Source organism: Lingula anatina, chromosome 1 (genome assembly GCF_051362555.1).
Source record: "Lingula anatina isolate TDL-2025a chromosome 1, LinAna3.0, whole genome shotgun sequence".
Taxonomy (NCBI): Eukaryota; Metazoa; Brachiopoda; class Lingulata; order Lingulida; family Lingulidae; genus Lingula; species Lingula anatina.
In genome coordinates this window covers 59528580-59545975 of record NC_141767.1, presented here as the reverse complement: position 1 = coordinate 59545975, position 17396 = coordinate 59528580, and the positions used below count along the sequence as shown (strand labels likewise).

Sequence of the window (17396 nt, the reverse complement as noted above, 5' to 3'; positions counted from 1 at the left end):
AATGAAGATTTTTTTTTACTGTGCTTTTTTAATTATTGTTTTAATGAAGTCTGTATAAGCAAGACTGTACAGGAACGTCTGTGCTAAAGAAGTTTTCTTGTATTCAAAATCCAACTTTATTAAAGTGATTTTGTGCAAAAGGTAAAATAATAAAGTAATCTTTCATATCTTGAACAAACGAAGCTGATACTTTCCAATCAGTTTCTTTTAATTCTGCAACGAGATCAGAAAGAGGGAAAGAGGAATGACCTATTCAGCGATGTACAAATGTAGAACTTGCTCCCAGCGAAGTAGCATTTTTTCCACCAAAATCTCATTTGGGTCTAATGCATAGAATCTGCACTACGGCACAATATTTTAGAATCAAATATGGAAACTCATAGACAATTAGAATATTTACACAATCGCGGTGTCATTGTTTTCTGTCACAACATGTTTAAAAACTGTGCTTTGTCAAATACACAGCATTGGTTTAAATTTTGGCTGCTGATTTAATTTTTGTGGAACATCAGATTTGACGGGGTGAATGTTACCGATAATCTGTATTTTTTGTGCCATAAGTCATGTAAGATATGTGTCTGGTTGAAAAGCACTATTAAAACTGTGATACGTGATCATTTGCAAACCAAAGCAGTGTATATTATATAACATTTTACATTTGTTATTTTAGTCAGACGTATTTTGAGTTAAGGAGTCCTAGCCCTTAACAATATAAGACGATGGTCATCGTAAGAAAGTTCCAGGTCATTGCCTAACAACAATTATGGAACACCCCTACATCACCAAAAGCAAGCGATCTTTGTTATGGTCACCCTCTTCCCACGAAGGAAAGGATCACCTTCTATAGAGAGCAGGACCATATACATGATATAAAGGAAACGCCCGAATTCTTAAACCAGTTACGACGGGTATTTGCAGCTAACCTTCTAAACTGAGTAGCACCAAGGGCACAGTTGAGAAACCACATTTAAAGGAAAATGGCAAAATACCTGATTTTGTTGTGTGTGGTCGCAGTTACGTCAGTTTTAGGTAAGTGGCGCCAACAACTTGTATTTTAGAGTAAGTGCTTCAGGGAAAATTAATGTAAGTGAATATATATATATTCCCTGATCTTGAATCACAATGCAGCGATTTACATTTACAAGATGAGCTACTTACGTGCTAAGATCTAATAAACGGATATTAGATCTTAGTTACGTGTAAGGTGCAAATGAGTTTGTTGTTTTTACTACTGCACCATATACTATGCTGCCAATAATACTACACTGATGAAAAAAGTGTGGAAAATTGAAAACTGTTTCGACTAAAGGAAGTAATGAGTACTTGGTTGGGAACTGAAAGAAAATTCTGTTTATATGAAACTGATTCAAATAATGAAATAATGTATAGTATAAGGGCGGAGGAGGCGATGTACTGTCTGATAAATTAAAGAACAAATTTAGTGATAATTGAGTTTTCAAAGTGAGTAAAATGTTTCCCCAGCTGGATGTTTTGCATTTATGACAGTAACGTACATGTATGTTTCTTTTTTGGGATTATGCGATGAATAATTTTTTTTTATTTTTCATGGTTCCAGGAGGGTGAATCTTTGATACAAACTTCTTTATTTGGGACACTAAAATTATCAAACGTAGTTAGCAATCTGTGCACTAAATATTTTAAGAGGTTGCCTGTAACCTCATTTGCACCTCCATATTGGGTTTGGTTGTGAAGTCATGGAAACGATCTGGCTAAATGAAATTGGTCTAGCACTACGGGGAGACAAGGTGGCTTTGTTATAATATATATAGCGTAAACCGGGGTCTGAAAGTTGTGTATGGTCACAGTTACGTGAGCTATGGGTCATATAAGTGGTACCAACAACTTGTATTTAAGGGAAGGAAGTGCTACAGGGAAAATTAATGTGGATGAATCACAATGCAGTGATATCCATTAGAATGAAGAGTTACCTGAAGTGCGACGAGTTTGTTCTTTTTACTACTGCGCCACATACTATATTGTTATGAGTATATGTACTTACATTTGTACTTATGAGTGGCATTGTTGTATAATATAGCGTCTACAAGTCTAGACGTATACAGTATAATCTCAACCTTTTAGGTGTGTCGAAAGAGATGAACGGGTTAGGAGGCAGGGTGCAGTGTCACTTCTTGGTCACCATGGTGCAACCGTACTAAACAAAAACATTCAAACTATGCAAGTAAACCAATAGTCACCACTGATTTCAGCTGCTATTCACTGCAGTTCCTGAACTTTCAACATGCTATCTAAACAGCCATTCATGCCAGCTCGGGAGTGTTACATAATGAGGGGGAAAGTAACTAGATGTGTTCAGCATTGTGAAAAACACAATGTTGAGGTGTAAAATGTTAGTATCCATATAAAGAGGATAAGTTGGTCCACTAAATCAGTTCGTTGAGGAAACACTGAGTGATCTCTAAAGGCAATAACATCTATAGAAAAGCATTTTAGAATCAGCAGGGAAGAAAATTTCAGACAGCATACATGTATCTTGGCAGACAAAGGCCACACTGTGGCCACTTCCTTTTTGATTATTCTTTCCTTTTATTCATGTTTTAACTCGAGGCGCGAATGCACACTTTAAAGTTTTGTACATAAATACCATTAAGCATTGCATTACTGCCTACCATTATCTCTCTGTTACCATCTGAAATTTATTACCTTCACTTCTAACAGTTGTAAAGCAACATTGCAACTTGACATTTAAAACCTGAAGCCAAGGACGTGCTTTACTCTGGGATATGGGCCCTACTGTCTGCATGCTTGTATGTCGTGATAAAATCCTTTTGGTTGAGGTTTCCAGTGCAATTTAATAGACATTAATTAGCTTCTCTCAGATTTTAATGTACACCTCATTCTTATTTCAGGATCACCAGTCTCAGATGAGGTGTCTCTTTTGACACGTGTTCTCGAGGAGCTGATGGACTCCGAAAATTTGATAAGCAAGAAGTCTGAAGGTAAAATCGGGGGAAATAATTGTACAAACAAGTAGTGATGTTTTTGTTTTAATTTCAATTCTAATCCAAGAAAATGCGCGTGTGTGCGTGTGCATGTGTTTGTGCGTGTGTGTGTGTGTGTGTGTGGGGGGGGGGGGGGGAAGGTGACCAGTATCAATATTAGTAAAATATATCACTTATGATAACAGGCGCGTAGCCAGCAAATTCAAAAGGGTTTTTTTTTTTTCTGAAAAAGTGGACCTTTTACAAAGAAACTTATGTGCACCTAGATAAAATTTTACCCAAAATGGACCTTTTCCTGACGAAAGGGGCAGTTCTTTCGAACCCCCCGACCCCCCCCCCCCCCCTGGCTACCCTGGCTAATGGCCTGTGATAATGACCTGTGATTTTATTTACATTCAAAATTAAAACATTCACTTCAGGCTGCATGGACCAGATAATAGGGACGTATACGGCATGTTACAAAAAGATTGGAAAGATGGCATCAGAGTCCTGTGAAAGGTAGGCCCTAAATATACAAAAACGACTTTCTTACTTCCAAATATCCTGTTTACATCGGATTGCTACCTTTGTTAGACTGGGACGATCACGAAATTTTGGTAACTCTCACAAGTCTAGCCGTTCTCTGCTTTCGTCGCCTATAGTTTTACACCAAATCGGCATGTGCCTTTTAAATTCCTTTTACACACTGTTTGCGACCTTAACGCAACTACCAAGATTACGAAAATTTGGTAACTACATGTATCACAAGTCTCAGTCGTTCTCTGCTATCGTGGCTTTATCGCTTTTACACTAAATAAGCAATTCCAACTTACTAGCAAGTCCCATTTATATCTCCTCCATATCTCGTGGAATATGAATGCATTAATTGACTTGACAAACACAATATATAGGTTGATTGATATTTGATCATTAAGGTCACTTTTATTAATGCCAAACGGAAATAAAAATTAATACGAAACTCACTTTATCTTATTGGCAATGAGATAAAAATATAAATCTGCCATTGATAGCCAAGAGTACTGCAAGAGTTTCTGCTACGTGTTCAGATGACAGAGTATAGTCCAAAAATCGTCTTCAAAGTGGTCGCAAGTCCGTTGTAAACGGAGTGAAAGAGCGGCTGCATTTTTTTAGAACTTGTTACGTATGGCCGATGACCTGCTATGATATGGTAGAAACTTTGCTGCAGTTGTATGTTCACATTTCCCCACAAACAACGATACATTGTGTCCAATGCAGTTTATCTGTGCATGTATATTAGGCACTATCATTGCCTGAAAACGAGACCTGTCAAATTATTTGATGACGTCATCGAATCATTCATAATTATAACCACTTATGTTTTTCAGTCGCGTGGACCATGGAGTTCAGTTCCTAGCTTGCATTGGCCAGGCCACTGTTGCCGAAAACTGCAAAAGCGAGATGAGCCAACGAATTGCCTTTGCCGTTTCCCACCTCAACAGCAATCTGAAGAATCATAATTGTTAACTATAATTTTGTAATGATCAACTTGGAGCGCTGATATTATAATACCATATGTATATCATTAGCATCTTTATTACTTCTGTCTATCTAGTAGCCCATATAAATAATATATAACCACCTATCTTCTTCTTCTACTGAACCGCTATCTGCGTCTAACACATTTTCATGTCAAAGCGATTGCAAAGTCTGATGACAAAGTGTTCTATATATCTTAGATATAATAAAACTTTTTAAAAAGCAGATTTTCATCTTAATTTCGTAAATCAGACAAGTTTCGTTAGACTTACGTCGTACAGTGTACACGTCTCGAATACGCAAGCAAACGCTGTGGTACCCGAAGGGTCACAAAATGTTCTTTAAATGTTCAAAAGCATTTTCATACGCTCTTTATGTCTTCATCAATACCTTGAAAATAGGATGACTTCATAGGCTCAGATTGTGCGTATAATCGATGTCACAAACGATACCCATGTGCCTACCCTTTTAAGCTAGGTGTAACGGAGCCTTATATCAGTCTCATGCATGTCAACGTGACCAGACTCTTGATTGTGTTTAGAGAAGTCACAGCTGACACATTCATAATATTGTCTCAACTGATGCATTTCGTATGGCGATATAACTGTTGTCCTGTCTCGTTTTAACGGTAATGCACCAAAAGCGTGTTGCATTTCTGTTAGAGATTACACTGAACTTAACTCTATGTTGGTCTGCAAAAATCTGTTGCTATCCCACGGGGGGTGTATAGAACACATATAACAACCGATCTGGGATTTGATTATAAAGGAAGGGGGGTCAACATACAGGGAAGGTTTCAGGAAGGGGTGCTGGGTTTACTAATAACAATACAGCACGGGGTAGGGGCCTAAGTGATACGGGATAATGGTGTAGCCCTTCCTAGCACGTCCACACGCAGAAAAATAAAGAAATAAATGATATAAACAAATTAAATGGGGCAAAATGGATTAAGAAATAGCGAATCCAGTATCTCCTTTTGGGTTAACTTTTGCGAATGTAGTGTGACTAGGACGTTACATGTCCACGCCGTCGTACTGTTCTCCAAAGCATACAGAATAAGAGGGACATACAGAAAAAAAATCAAAATTGATGACATGTTGACCTTTTTACTTAACAATATGTGATAATGATATCAACAGATTAGTTTGATTTAATGGAATAAATGGACGATATTCTTTTATTTATGGGTCACCATTTTTGTATTTATCGATTTTATGTTAAACAGATTGATTATCACCACAACTAACGATTAAGATCAAAAGTTGTCGACTACAAGCCATAAAGACATCAGGAGTCTCAGAGGACCGCGGAAACTCACCTCTTACCTAATTATCAGCATGTCGCCGTCTTTTCTAGTAATGTCGGCAACGTGTTGATACATGTAGTAGAGAGGTGAATATTTCAAGTGTCCTCTAGGTACTCAGGATACATAAAGAGGACCAAAGTTTAAAATATTTAATCCAATGAGTAAAACGACATTTTGAGACTGTAAGGTCGGTTTCTGTAGTGTAAAGTGGGACAGTTTTCACTCGTCTCATGACAGGAGACTCCCCCCAAAATTGCGTTGGTACAAATCTATTCTTCAAATACATTCAACAAGAACGACATTATAGTTATATAATTTTAGGTGCGTAAGTAGCCATTTTTAAACGGTTGTGGTGGTGGTCGTGGCTCCTTTTCCTCTGCTTTCTGTGTTTATTAGTATGGTTGACGTGTTTGAAAAAAGAGAGAATGTGTGTGTGTGTGTGTGTTTCTGGGGGATGGGTAAACCCCAGGCTTCTAAGCATATGAATCAGCCAGTAAGCCAGAAAAAAACACAGATAAATCATGCGACGAAAAAAATAAAAGCAAAAATGTGACTGCGTAAAAGTTTGTCATTTGCTCCTAAATATTTGCGATTTATTATACATGTACACCAGCATATATAGTTATCGACTGTGTTCAACACATTTTAAACATCTGATTATACACCAGTTACATAACATATCAAGATCGTAAAGAGACTACTGGAAAAAACTCACGAATTCTGCGTGAAGGTTTATGCTTTATGTCAATACTATTCGGACTGTAAGAAAGTATTCTCTTTAATGATTAACAAGTTAAAACGTTCGAATGATATCTAAACGTTCGTAAGATATCAGCACAAACTGATTTCTATGGAGATAAGTACAGTGTGCTTTCTAGATAATGATAATGATATAGACAACTATTTGTTTTGATATCTGTATTGTTCTCGTAACAGCCGCATACATTTGTACCAATTAACGACTCGTTGCATGTCCTGTCGACTTCAGAAAAGATGTATGTTATTTAACTGTAGTTAACATAACTCTTAAGTAGTCAGATGACGCTAATTCCACAACAATATCAGGCATGTAATAGATGTTATTTTATGGAAAATATGCCATTTGTCTACTTGGTATACCAGCGTCTCAATATAGTAAGTTCAGGTATCATATAGTGCATTTCATTTTTGAAATAAAGAAACATTTAGTCATTTAAGTGGGCGTAGGTTAACGTAAATTTCCTAAAAACACAGACAACCTTTTACATGTATGTCATATTTTATGAATAGTTTGAGATATCACTACACTTACGATTGCGCAAGCCCTGTTAAGAAATATTTCAGAACTCGGAACAATTAAATACCGGTTCGTATACAAATTGCTGTGACTATATCACACTCACACCAGTAGTCGATCTCATTAAACACGAAAAAGGCAGCCCTTCTTCCCTTTAAACCCCGCTTTAGCTTAAATACACTACAGCCAAGTAAATGTAAAATTGAGTTTTTTTTTTCAAGTATTGCTTTGGGAGTAACACTGTCCAAGTTTTTTTAACGTACTTGGACTGATTGTCTTATACTGTTTATCACTTATAAGGTATAGATAAGCAATGAGCTCCATGAAGCTCATTGAGATAAGTAACACAAATGGGTCCTCTAAAACAGGCCCACGGTTTCTGTTTTCCATATCACTTAAAAATCACACTTTGTACTTCGCACTCACTAGTTTTTTCATACTTCCCATTATTTTTTTTTCTGCAACGAAACGAGGAATCAAGAAAAACTGATAAAGCGTTTAAGCTTTTGCTAATGACTATTTTGCATTTTTAGGAAAAACAAGACTGGTCGACTATTTTCCTTCTCAAAGTTGCCATTGGTTCTACATCTAACTACTAATTCCAGATCCTTTAAGTCCTTTAAACATCAGATATAGAAACTAACAGTTCTTGAGAATAAAAACATAGAGACGAAAGTTAAGCATAGTTTTTATAGTTTTGATTATATATGTTTTATAAAGTGGTCATTATGTGATACATATCTGCGCTCATGTATGGACTACAGTAATAAGTCACGGTTATACACAAGAATATCAAGCACTGGTTCAATCCCTGCGAAGATGTTGTCAGCTTGTGGTAGCCAACTAAGACGGTAATATTCCTTATTAAAAATGCGAGAGAGGCATTAAGTCTTACCCATTGTAATTAAAGGATTTTTAATCAACTCAATATTGGTTTTAGTTTCGCACTGGGATGCATACTTTTTAATACCAAAATGTACCCTTAACAACGCTACTAATTTCCCATTTTGGAACTACCCTCTAACAGGGCGACAGATGGATTTTTCGCAGATATTCACAGATAATTCTCTAAAAAATATCCACAATAATAACTGAGACCTTGGTAAAGATTATTTTGGAACCAAGTTTATGACCTACTTAGGTAAAGTTGGTAACCTGCTAAATGGATGCGAAAACGAGCTTATGTCTAGTAGAGTTGAAAATCAAGAGCCTAAACAAGTAAAAGCATATGACTGTGGATGTGCTTAATTTCCGTCTCTATGTTTATAGCAAGAAGTTGTAAAGTGAATACTTACATTATGTCTATAATGGGATATAATTCGAAACACCAAATTGCAGCTAACCCGAAAGGTATCCTTTATACTATTGTGTATATCATTTAAACAACACAACGTTAATACAGTCAATATTGTGCGGATACTGAGACATTTTTGCTACACGTGATTAGACTCAAACTTCACTCTAAACTTCTGTCTTCGGCGTCACCATTTAGATATCTGTCTTTAGCATCAACTTGAACAAACTCTTCTTTAGTTGGGAATATCGGTCCATCAGAGGTAAGGGTCCCATACGACATGGATTTGTGCGGTTGGATGGGGTTATCCATATCTGGCTTCCACTCAGAGAAACCATCATGCGGTGGATCAGCCCACGGTTGTCTTTCCCCAGAGGCGAATATGCCGTAAAAGGTTATACCAGCAAAATGAACTAAGCTGGCAGTCAAGAACACGTATTCCCAAGATTTAGCAGTCTGAGAACAGAATTTTAATTAATAGAGTTAAAATTTGAAATTGTACAGATTAGACATCATTCAATGTATCACATACTTTGTTCAATTATAATAATGTATAGTATTGCTTATAAACGACTATTAAAAATTATCTACATACACAGGTAGGCCTATCAATTTTAAAGGCACTCTACAAACAGACAAAATTCCCTACAAACAGACCGATGGTACAAGACGTACTAGTGCATATGTATAATTTACACGTATGAATTGTCAGCTCAGTCTCTTACCTTGTCCTTGGTGACAAGTTCCACAGTAATAGGGCAAAGCATCCCGGCTAACGTCCCCACTCCATTTGAGAGGCCCATAAGAATACTAGCATAACGGGGCGCGATGTCAAGGTGATTGATGTTGAAACCTTATAAAAATATAAGAATACAGTTACCATGTGAATCGACGACAAATACTAATTACATACAAGCCGTACTAATGTCAACATAAAAATCGAACGGATTCAGTCATTCGAATTTAGCATACCTGATATCGCAAAGCCGCTACAGCCTACGGCTATAGTTAAACAGATTATCGCTGTCGTTGGGTCACGTGTATAGCCAACACCCAGAAGGAAAAGCCCTTCCAAACCGAAACCTGAAATATGTGAAACAAAAATTGTTTTAACAGAGCTCTGCATTTTAGCAGGTGTTGCATATATAACAAGTCATTTCTGCTTAATATAAGCCTTGAGAAATAAGTATTTTCGGCACAGGCCTTTCCGCCTCGAAATTAAAAATTGTCTTTCCTCATTCCGTTCGAATATTTAAACCATTTTTTCACAAAGGTCTCGAACAATAAATGATACTAGAATGGAATAGCGAGAGTCTTTAGGCATTACCTCCGCAGTTGAAAATTTTCCTGACAGCTGTTGTACTAAGATATTTTCTTGACCGTAAGAAGTCAGCCAGCTGTCCCCCTAGCGGTACAATGATGGTCATCACCAAGTGAGGCAGAGCCGACAGGATGCCGCTCTGAAGTAATACAAATTAAAAAACACTTCTTCATCAACAAGACCATAAGGCATGTGCGGACATATACGAAATCCCAAAGTGTTATGAAACGTTTTGTTTCATTTGGCGCTCGGAAATATCGTCCACTCTTATTACCATTAAAAGCTTTACCTGTTCTCCTATTCTATATACATGTATAATACTGCTTAGATTGGAACGAATAAACTTCTTTCCTTTGCTATGCCCAAGGCACGTTACGCGAACTTTATTATGTCAGGCCTATGAAGTTTTATTAAGTCCTACGTGTGCCTAAATTATCAAGAGGTTTTGGCAACGCGCGGGCACGAGTGCGCGCGGGCACACAGACACACACTAGATTTTACAAAACATTTCAAGGCAAAGCAGTTTATTTTCTACATACCTTTGATATATCAAAATGTAGTACTTGCGCGAAATAAGATGGCTGGCTGGTGATGAGAAGGTAAAATGCCCAGCTTCGAGCAAAGTTGGCAACGATTATTGCGTAAACAGGCATGGACGTAAACATGCCTTTCCATGGCGTCTTTGCGTTCTGTGAAAGAGAAAATCAAAATATTGAATCCTTTTTCCTATTACAACAAAAAATGAAAAGACGATATGGGATTTTTTCAATTGTCAAAAACAATTGTCTTTTGTTGCATGATAAATATTTGTACACTTTTAACAGAAATTGCGTTTTTGTATTTCTTGTTCCACGGAATCCACCCACCGGTACACCGGTGGGCTGTAGCAAGCCACACCTTTGTGGCCTAGGTGCATTGGTATGGGAGGACGGAGCTAGGACGAGTTTCGAGAAGGATATAAATAAAGAGATTACATAACTAATGAATTAACACGGTCAGCATTACGGGAAAATGTTGTAAAAGAAAATTAAGTGAGGAGAAAAATCAAATCTTGAAAGCAAATATAAGAGACGGATGGGGCAATCTGAGATAGGTGGATTCTAGAAGAGATGATCGTAAATTCCTACTCTTAAGCTGAGTTCACATTTAATCAGTTTTATATAATGTTCATATTCATTTATATCTACATAATACCTAATAATAATCATATCTAATAATAATGATAATAATAAAAGCTACTTTTATTGTATTTTCGTTTTTATTCTCTTTCTGTGGAACAATGTATAGAGTATAAAGATGCGCTCAGACATGAAAATGACCGAAAGGAAAATCGCGGCACTGCCAAAATGAAAAATGGGAAAATCCCTATCAGATATAAGAAATCAGAATTTTAAATTGCATTTACACTAAATGCGTACACCAGATACACACTGCATGGTAAATTAAACTTTTTCTTTTTCATGTTGAAGTTACATCTAAGAATTCTTTTTTTATTTATTGAACTTAAGAAATTTAAATTACAGTATACAATACTTCTTTGGTACCCCTCGCTTACTTCTCTCTCTCTCACACACACACACACATACACACACACATAACTACTACTGATGGCTCATCATTTTCATTCTAAGAAGAGTTCAATCTGTTTAATTCTGAAAAAAATTCGTATTCAGCATCAAATCGTGCCTCAGAAAACACATGCTGATGAAAACATTATTGATTAACCATTTCTTCATATCACTTCACATGGTGGACTTAAGGCTTTTGTTCAAACTTAATTATATAAAAGGAAGAAAAATACTTGCATGATTACTTTAGGAGGAAATGGGCAACAAATATTCAAATTCATTTCGATTCCATTGTGATACACGAAGAAATGTAAGTCAACGCTTGAAATTAGATGTCAGAATATCAATTAACAACCACACAACAATTCTTACCCTAATGACCAACGTATCTGCCTCGCCTATAGAAGACTCAATATAATCCCGTTCCTCTTTAGTAATACGGGGATGAGTAGACGGCTTTTCAAAAGACAGAAACATCCATGTTACCAGCCAAATCAGCCCAAACGCACCTGAAAATTGAAATGTTGTTATTACATTTTTCGTTGTCACATGATTCTTGGCAATTAAAGGGCTTCCTTTCAGAGTACAGTTTGCTTAGATACCGTCTGACAAGCTCTTGATTTAAACGATAGTTCAATTCAAGGTTTCAATCAGTAAATTGATGCACTATGTTCGTCATATAACGTTCGATGTTAATGCGAGGTACATCAATTGCCATAGAACTGTTCGTGAAAAGAAAGTTCCATAATAAGACAATGTTGCTATTACGATACATTCTCTGGACAAACATTAACAAACAAAAATGTACATAAAAATGTGCACTCCTAATTTTGACTACTCGTACTTGTACTGCCCGTAATTTAATTCAGTGCAGTTACATGTAGATATGACGTCACAAATGCTCAAGAGAGAGAGAGAGAGAGAGAGAGAGAGAGAGAGAGAGGCGAATAAAATGTGGAGAGGGGAGAGTTATTGGATAAGGAAAGGGAAATTGAGGCACGACGAATCCAAATTAACTACGTGGGTGTTAGTGTTTGAAGCATACCGTAAAAGTAAAAACATGCTGGCCAGCCCAGGTAGTCTGTAAGTATCCCTGACAGTGGCATACTAATCACGGCGCCCGCATATGAACCTAGAATGATTGTTTATAGAGTGATAATGTTTTTATAAACCTATCAGGCCTAGTGTCAAACCAATTATATAAATTGTTGGATACTACAGGAACATTTTTTTTCATATCATTATAAAATGTTTTGTTTGAGACCTATTTACCGTCCCGTGTGGCAACTATTTATCTTGATGTACTTAAAAAGCAGGCAAATATCTCTCAAAAATCACATTAACGAGGGTAAAGCAGGTCATGCACTTTTATTCTTTCAAAAATAAAAATGAAATTAAAAAAATAAATCTATATTTTTACCACAAAATGCTAGAGTGGCCAGCCTTGACCGCTCCATTGGCGGAGCCCAGTGTCTCCATATACCGTGACAGGCGGGATAAGTGACACCCTGCAATGCATAATAAAAACACATTTCTTCGATCCTCCAATATGCAGATCAAGTTAGTCCCAAGTTCTTTTATTTAGTTCTTTTATTTAAACTCAGTATTTTACTGGGGTTTTTATTTTGTCTGTCGGCATTCTTTTGAAAGATTTAGATTTAGTTACCAAAATCTCACACACTTATCTGCATTTACAATGTACAGTAGTTCTGTAAAATAACGATAACAGGATAATTACACTAAAGTTATACTAAAACCAATCATTTTGTTTAAAAAAAAAAACACAATCACATTTGTTGTTAAGGAAAATCAATTGCACACAACAAAAAAAAGCATCCCTGTCACATAGTACCTCTTGATTGTCTCCTTTTGTTTTCGGATCGCCGTAAAGAGGTCTCAAGGGATTTCAATCGTACTCACCTCAACCAGACCCTGTAGAATCCTAACAGCGATAACCAGGCCATAGTGGACCTTACAAGCACCTGGGAGGAGCAGGTTCAGGAAGGAAGATATCCCTATTGCAAACCCAAACACTCTGAAATTAAGACAAATTATTGCTATTAATTTACAGGGTAATTGTAGGAATTATCTGCATTAAAATGAAGTGGAAAACGTATCACGTACATTCTTTTATACTTAATGCCTTGTTGGCAGTATAATTACATGCTTATATTTCCAAACCCAATATTGTATGCAAATATCAGTATCATATTGCAGAATCATACTTGTATTTGCTCGGAAACCACCCGTAAGTAATAGACAATTCTAAAATGTTAATGTAAAGTTCGTGAAATTTACCTGTTGGCAGGTAGCCTTGAAGCAAGGTACCCTCCTGGAATCTGCGTCACTATATATCCCCAGAAGAAGGAGCTGTCGATCAGCCCGATCACTGTATTAGACCACTCAAATTCTGGCGGCTATGAAAAAATAAATTTACTGGGTAAGATTTTGAAATATAAAACAAACTGAATTGTGTCTGGCAGTGAGATAAATTTCGTATTAGGAAGAAATGATAGAAAATTGTTATCATAATTCTTGGCCTCTTAGGTTAAGATTAATTAAAGGTGAACCTGCATGCGTGCGGCTGTGAGTTTGTTTAGGTGTCAATCCTCAGTAGCTCTACAGTATGTAAGGGTGAAGGCAAGAAAGATGGTGAAGGGGGAGTCAAGTATAAAGTGGTGGCGGTGAAAGGAGGAAGAGCTTAACACTAAGTTCAAGCAAGGAGTTACAACAGTAACTCCTTGGTTCAAGGAAGACTTAATAATAAAAGTGGACTGGGAGGAAGAAAACAGCTGGGAGACAATTGCGGGGGTGTCATGGAGCACAGCGGAAAAAGTCTTCTGTGTATCTACAGGGAAGAAGGACTGTACCTGTAGAAACATGTTGGTAGAACAATGAGGTACAGCAGGATGTGCAGCAATTTCGAATGATAAAAGATGAAGGGGGAACAGCGCTACATTATGCTTTTACACTGTTTAGGGTTAAGGACTGAAAAGATTACGGTCAGACCTGAAAATAAATAAATAAATAAATAAATAAATAAATACTTACTCTAAACTGCTCAACTCCTCCGAGATGCCACGTGGCATTGTTGGTCATCTGTATAATAGCTACCCCAAAATTGCACCGAATTCCAAAAGAGATCATGAATCCAACGCCCGCGCAGATAGCCATGGTGTAGCGTTTGGCACAGCCGCATGGGCAGGGAGACCTAGGGTCACAACACGCTGTGCAGCAGTTAGCCTTCTCAGGCTCAGATGCCTCCACCGGCTGTTCATCGTATGTGTATTCTTCATCCAGCTCGTCATACTTCACGAAAGAATTCTGGTCGTTTTTGCGTTTTGTAAGACTGAAATTAGAACAAAAAACTACTTCTTAACTTGAGGTTCGAAAATGTTTATTTCATCTTAGGATAATAAATATTTCGCATTCCACTTAAAAGAGGAAATTACCAGTAGGTCTATTCCACAAATTATATTATTATTATTATTATTATTATGAGATCTAGACAATGTCTTGACCAACGGTTGAGAAATTTCGGTCTCAAATTAAAGACCATCTTCCGATTCAGACGATAGCAAATACTCTAATCAAATTTCAGATGACAGCAAAGTGTTATCACATATTGACCATGATTACTTTGTCCAATATTTCAAAATCCCTTTGCGCACAAGACACCACCACTGTGAATAAGCCCCTTTTCACATTGAGTTCTTTTTTTATGGTTTGTACCGATACACTTTGAGAGGTTGGCAAATCCTGGGTATTACGTAAGAGAGTCACTTTAACCAAGCCCCCCACTCCGCGCGTTCCAAACAGCCAATTTATGATAGATAAAGATTCGCTCAATCACGAGGAAACTAATTTGTGAAAGCGAATAAACCCACTGTAATGTAATCACTACTTTGGACCCCTCAAAGTGTATCGGTACAGACTGTTTTTCTAACATTATGTGATAAGGTATTGCTGGTCAGGAATATAATGTAGTTAACCCATTTTCCTCATCATTTAACATATAGCTCGGAGGTAAATATTGGACCAATGCCCAAGTGTACTGTATTACACAAAATCACTGGCTGGAGGCTACTTGTCATGGTCAGAAACCGATTGTGTTTAACTGCCCTTTTCTTCAAAAGATAATATGCTCTTTGTTCTGGTTTTCAGATGACAAATTGTTTGAACTTTGGGCACCTCTTTTTAGGCATACCCCATACACGGGCATTACGGTCAGAGGTGTGTGGTTACAATAGCTGCACCTGGCACTGGCAGATCCAGGATAGATCACAAACCAATACCATACCCCCTCCCCTCCATCAGTAAAGTATATTTTCGAAAATAGATCATAGCTTGGCATTGCAGTACTTTTATAACCTATTTGTCAGTTTTATGCTTTTCCCGTTGGCTGGAGGTAAGGGTGTTGTTGTTGCTTTTTTAACCTTGTAGAAAATGCAAGGATCGTGTTCGAAAGTCGGTCGCGTTCTAGCATAATGAGCTACCGTGCACGATATATAAACAAACAAAAATAATCAAATGAAAATTTTAAAAATGCGGCATCAAAACGTATAAGCATAAATATAGGCGTAGGAAATATGGAGGAGGGGGGTTAATCCCACTTTTTTCAACCACGTCAGTCACGATATGTATTTTTATCTTCACCCCCCCCCCCCCCCACACACACACGCACACTCACACCGCCACCACCACCACTTAAAAAGGAATCATAAACAATAATTGTCGTTTGTCAGACTCAGATTTGATAGCAATCGTCGAATAAATGACTTAAACCGCATGTCAAAGACGATTGTAGAAATACTTGTTGCCACAATTATCGCAGGCAATTTTTCTTTAATATCGGTCCATGAAATCGCGACAATTTTGTCAATTTTGTTTAAACATGCACTGGCGAGACTAGTTCAATTTTTCCTGTGCACCTGTTTAGAACTTACCAATAAGCTTAGGTATGAAAGGCTAAAATAAGGCTTCAAGCGGGTCAAAAAACTTGTTGTTATGTATAAGGATATGATCTAAAGCAATTTTCGCCCAGTTGACAAGGGAAACCCACGCCCAGCAAAATAAAAAAGAGACATTATTCTATAAATTGTACAATAGTTTTATTTTAAAAATGTAAGTGGAATTTTGTTATTGAATGTAATTTCCCATGACAAAATACAAGTTTTTGTTTTACCCGAATTTGTTTTCAAAAGAATTCATTTACAAGTAAAAAAACTCATTATATCAAAAGAAGATCTGCCGAATAAACGTGTTTGTTGGCATCTTTAGTGATAAACAATTTATCATGATTCAGTTCGCACGAAAGAAATATTGTAACAAAATCTCCGAATTTGACTAGTAGATGTGACAACCATTTTGAGCAACAGTGTATACATTTAAATAACATACCATACATTTCATTATTTCTAGAGAGCGATCTTCTTGAGACAGACGTACGTATCACTCCAGGATTAAGGAAATCCTGCTTATATATTGATAAATGTATTGTTACCTGTGATATGGAACTTTATGAAACATCAGCGTGCCCTCCAAGAGAAAAAAAACTGCCAAGGGTTTGCGTCGTGCTCACAGCCGCGCATGCTCAGAATTCATCGATGTCCTTTTTCCACCCAGGTGCACCGAGAGCACAATTATCTTTTAACGATAAAACTAAAAGGTTTTCAGCCTGGGTTTCTATATGATCTCCTCACAGTGAGGAAACCTAGCGAGCACAAAGAAATAAAAAATAACTGGACCCCGATGGTATCAACTGGGACTTAAATGAAGGCATGAATACAGTTCTCTTATCTGTCTGCTTCTTTTTGCTTTCTATAACCTGCTTATTTTCATATTATGAAACAATAGAAAGGAATCCTCGCATATTTATAAGGTGCACTTCAATTATAGTGAAATAATAAAAGAAGTTAAATAACATAAAAAAAGGTTTTGTGGTTATGATAAGCGGACCTCAATACTTACAATAAGCTATGCTAAGGCAGGTAATGTGTGCGACTACTTGCAGTAATCCTAGTAGTGTAGCCCCCTCTTGTCCAGACAGAGGAATGGCCCCGGTCGCATGACAGCAACCATAAACTCCCCCGTTTAATTTTAAGTTTAATGCACGGGTTTACAAAGTGAGCATGAAAAATATAAAGGATAGTG

General features: G+C 37.0%; 2 protein-coding genes across 6 annotated transcripts in view; one reads left to right on the top strand and one right to left on the bottom strand.

Annotated features, from left to right (window-relative positions):
• The first annotated feature begins 699 nt into the window (after positions 1 to 699).
• Positions 700 to 4703, top strand: LOC106179951 (uncharacterized). The gene is made up of 4 exons (XM_013563780.3): positions 700 to 1029; positions 2889 to 2978; positions 3401 to 3479; positions 4328 to 4703. The coding sequence occupies exons 1-4, from the start codon at positions 978 to 980 to the stop codon at positions 4464 to 4466; spliced, it is 360 nt and encodes a 119-aa protein (XP_013419234.1). The 5' UTR covers positions 700 to 977; the 3' UTR covers positions 4467 to 4703.
• A 1631-nt stretch (positions 4704 to 6334) lies between these two features.
• The window catches only part of LOC106180004 (vesicular glutamate transporter 2), a 33010-nt gene continuing 21948 nt past the window's right edge, over positions 6335 to 17396 (bottom strand). For 2 of the 5 annotated variants that reach the window (XM_087000183.1, XM_087000184.1), the window contains exons 2-12: positions 14295 to 14592; positions 13542 to 13660; positions 13164 to 13278; positions 12664 to 12751; positions 12289 to 12375; positions 11616 to 11752; positions 10215 to 10364; positions 9682 to 9814; positions 9327 to 9437; positions 9080 to 9207; positions 6335 to 8810 (exon numbers count right to left, since the gene is read on the bottom strand). In XM_087000183.1, the coding sequence (XP_086856309.1) occupies positions 8517 to 8810; positions 9080 to 9207; positions 9327 to 9437; positions 9682 to 9814; positions 10215 to 10364; positions 11616 to 11752; positions 12289 to 12375; positions 12664 to 12751; positions 13164 to 13278; positions 13542 to 13660; positions 14295 to 14592 (1660 nt within the window). In that variant the 3' untranslated portion in view covers positions 6335 to 8516. Of the gene's footprint in view, positions 8811 to 9079; positions 9208 to 9326; positions 9438 to 9681; positions 9815 to 10214; positions 10365 to 11615; positions 11753 to 12288; positions 12376 to 12663; positions 12752 to 13163; positions 13279 to 13541; positions 13661 to 14294; positions 14593 to 16746; positions 17001 to 17213; positions 17330 to 17396 lie in introns of those variants that run through there. The other 3 variants (XM_087000185.1, XM_087000187.1, XM_087000186.1) reach the window with 3 other exon arrangements.

Bases quoted from the DNA above. Each gene is read 5' to 3' on its own strand.
- LOC106179951 (XM_013563780.3), top strand. From the start codon at position 978: ATGGCAAAATACCTGATTTTGTTGTGTGTGGTCGCAGTTACGTCAGTT. The intron at 1,030-2,888 runs GTAAGTGGCGCC...TTCTTATTTCAG, and splicing joins CGCAGTTACGTCAGTTTTAG to GATCACCAGTCTCAGATGAG. The intron at 3,480-4,327 runs GTAGGCCCTAAA...TATGTTTTTCAG, and splicing joins GCATCAGAGTCCTGTGAAAG to TCGCGTGGACCATGGAGTTC.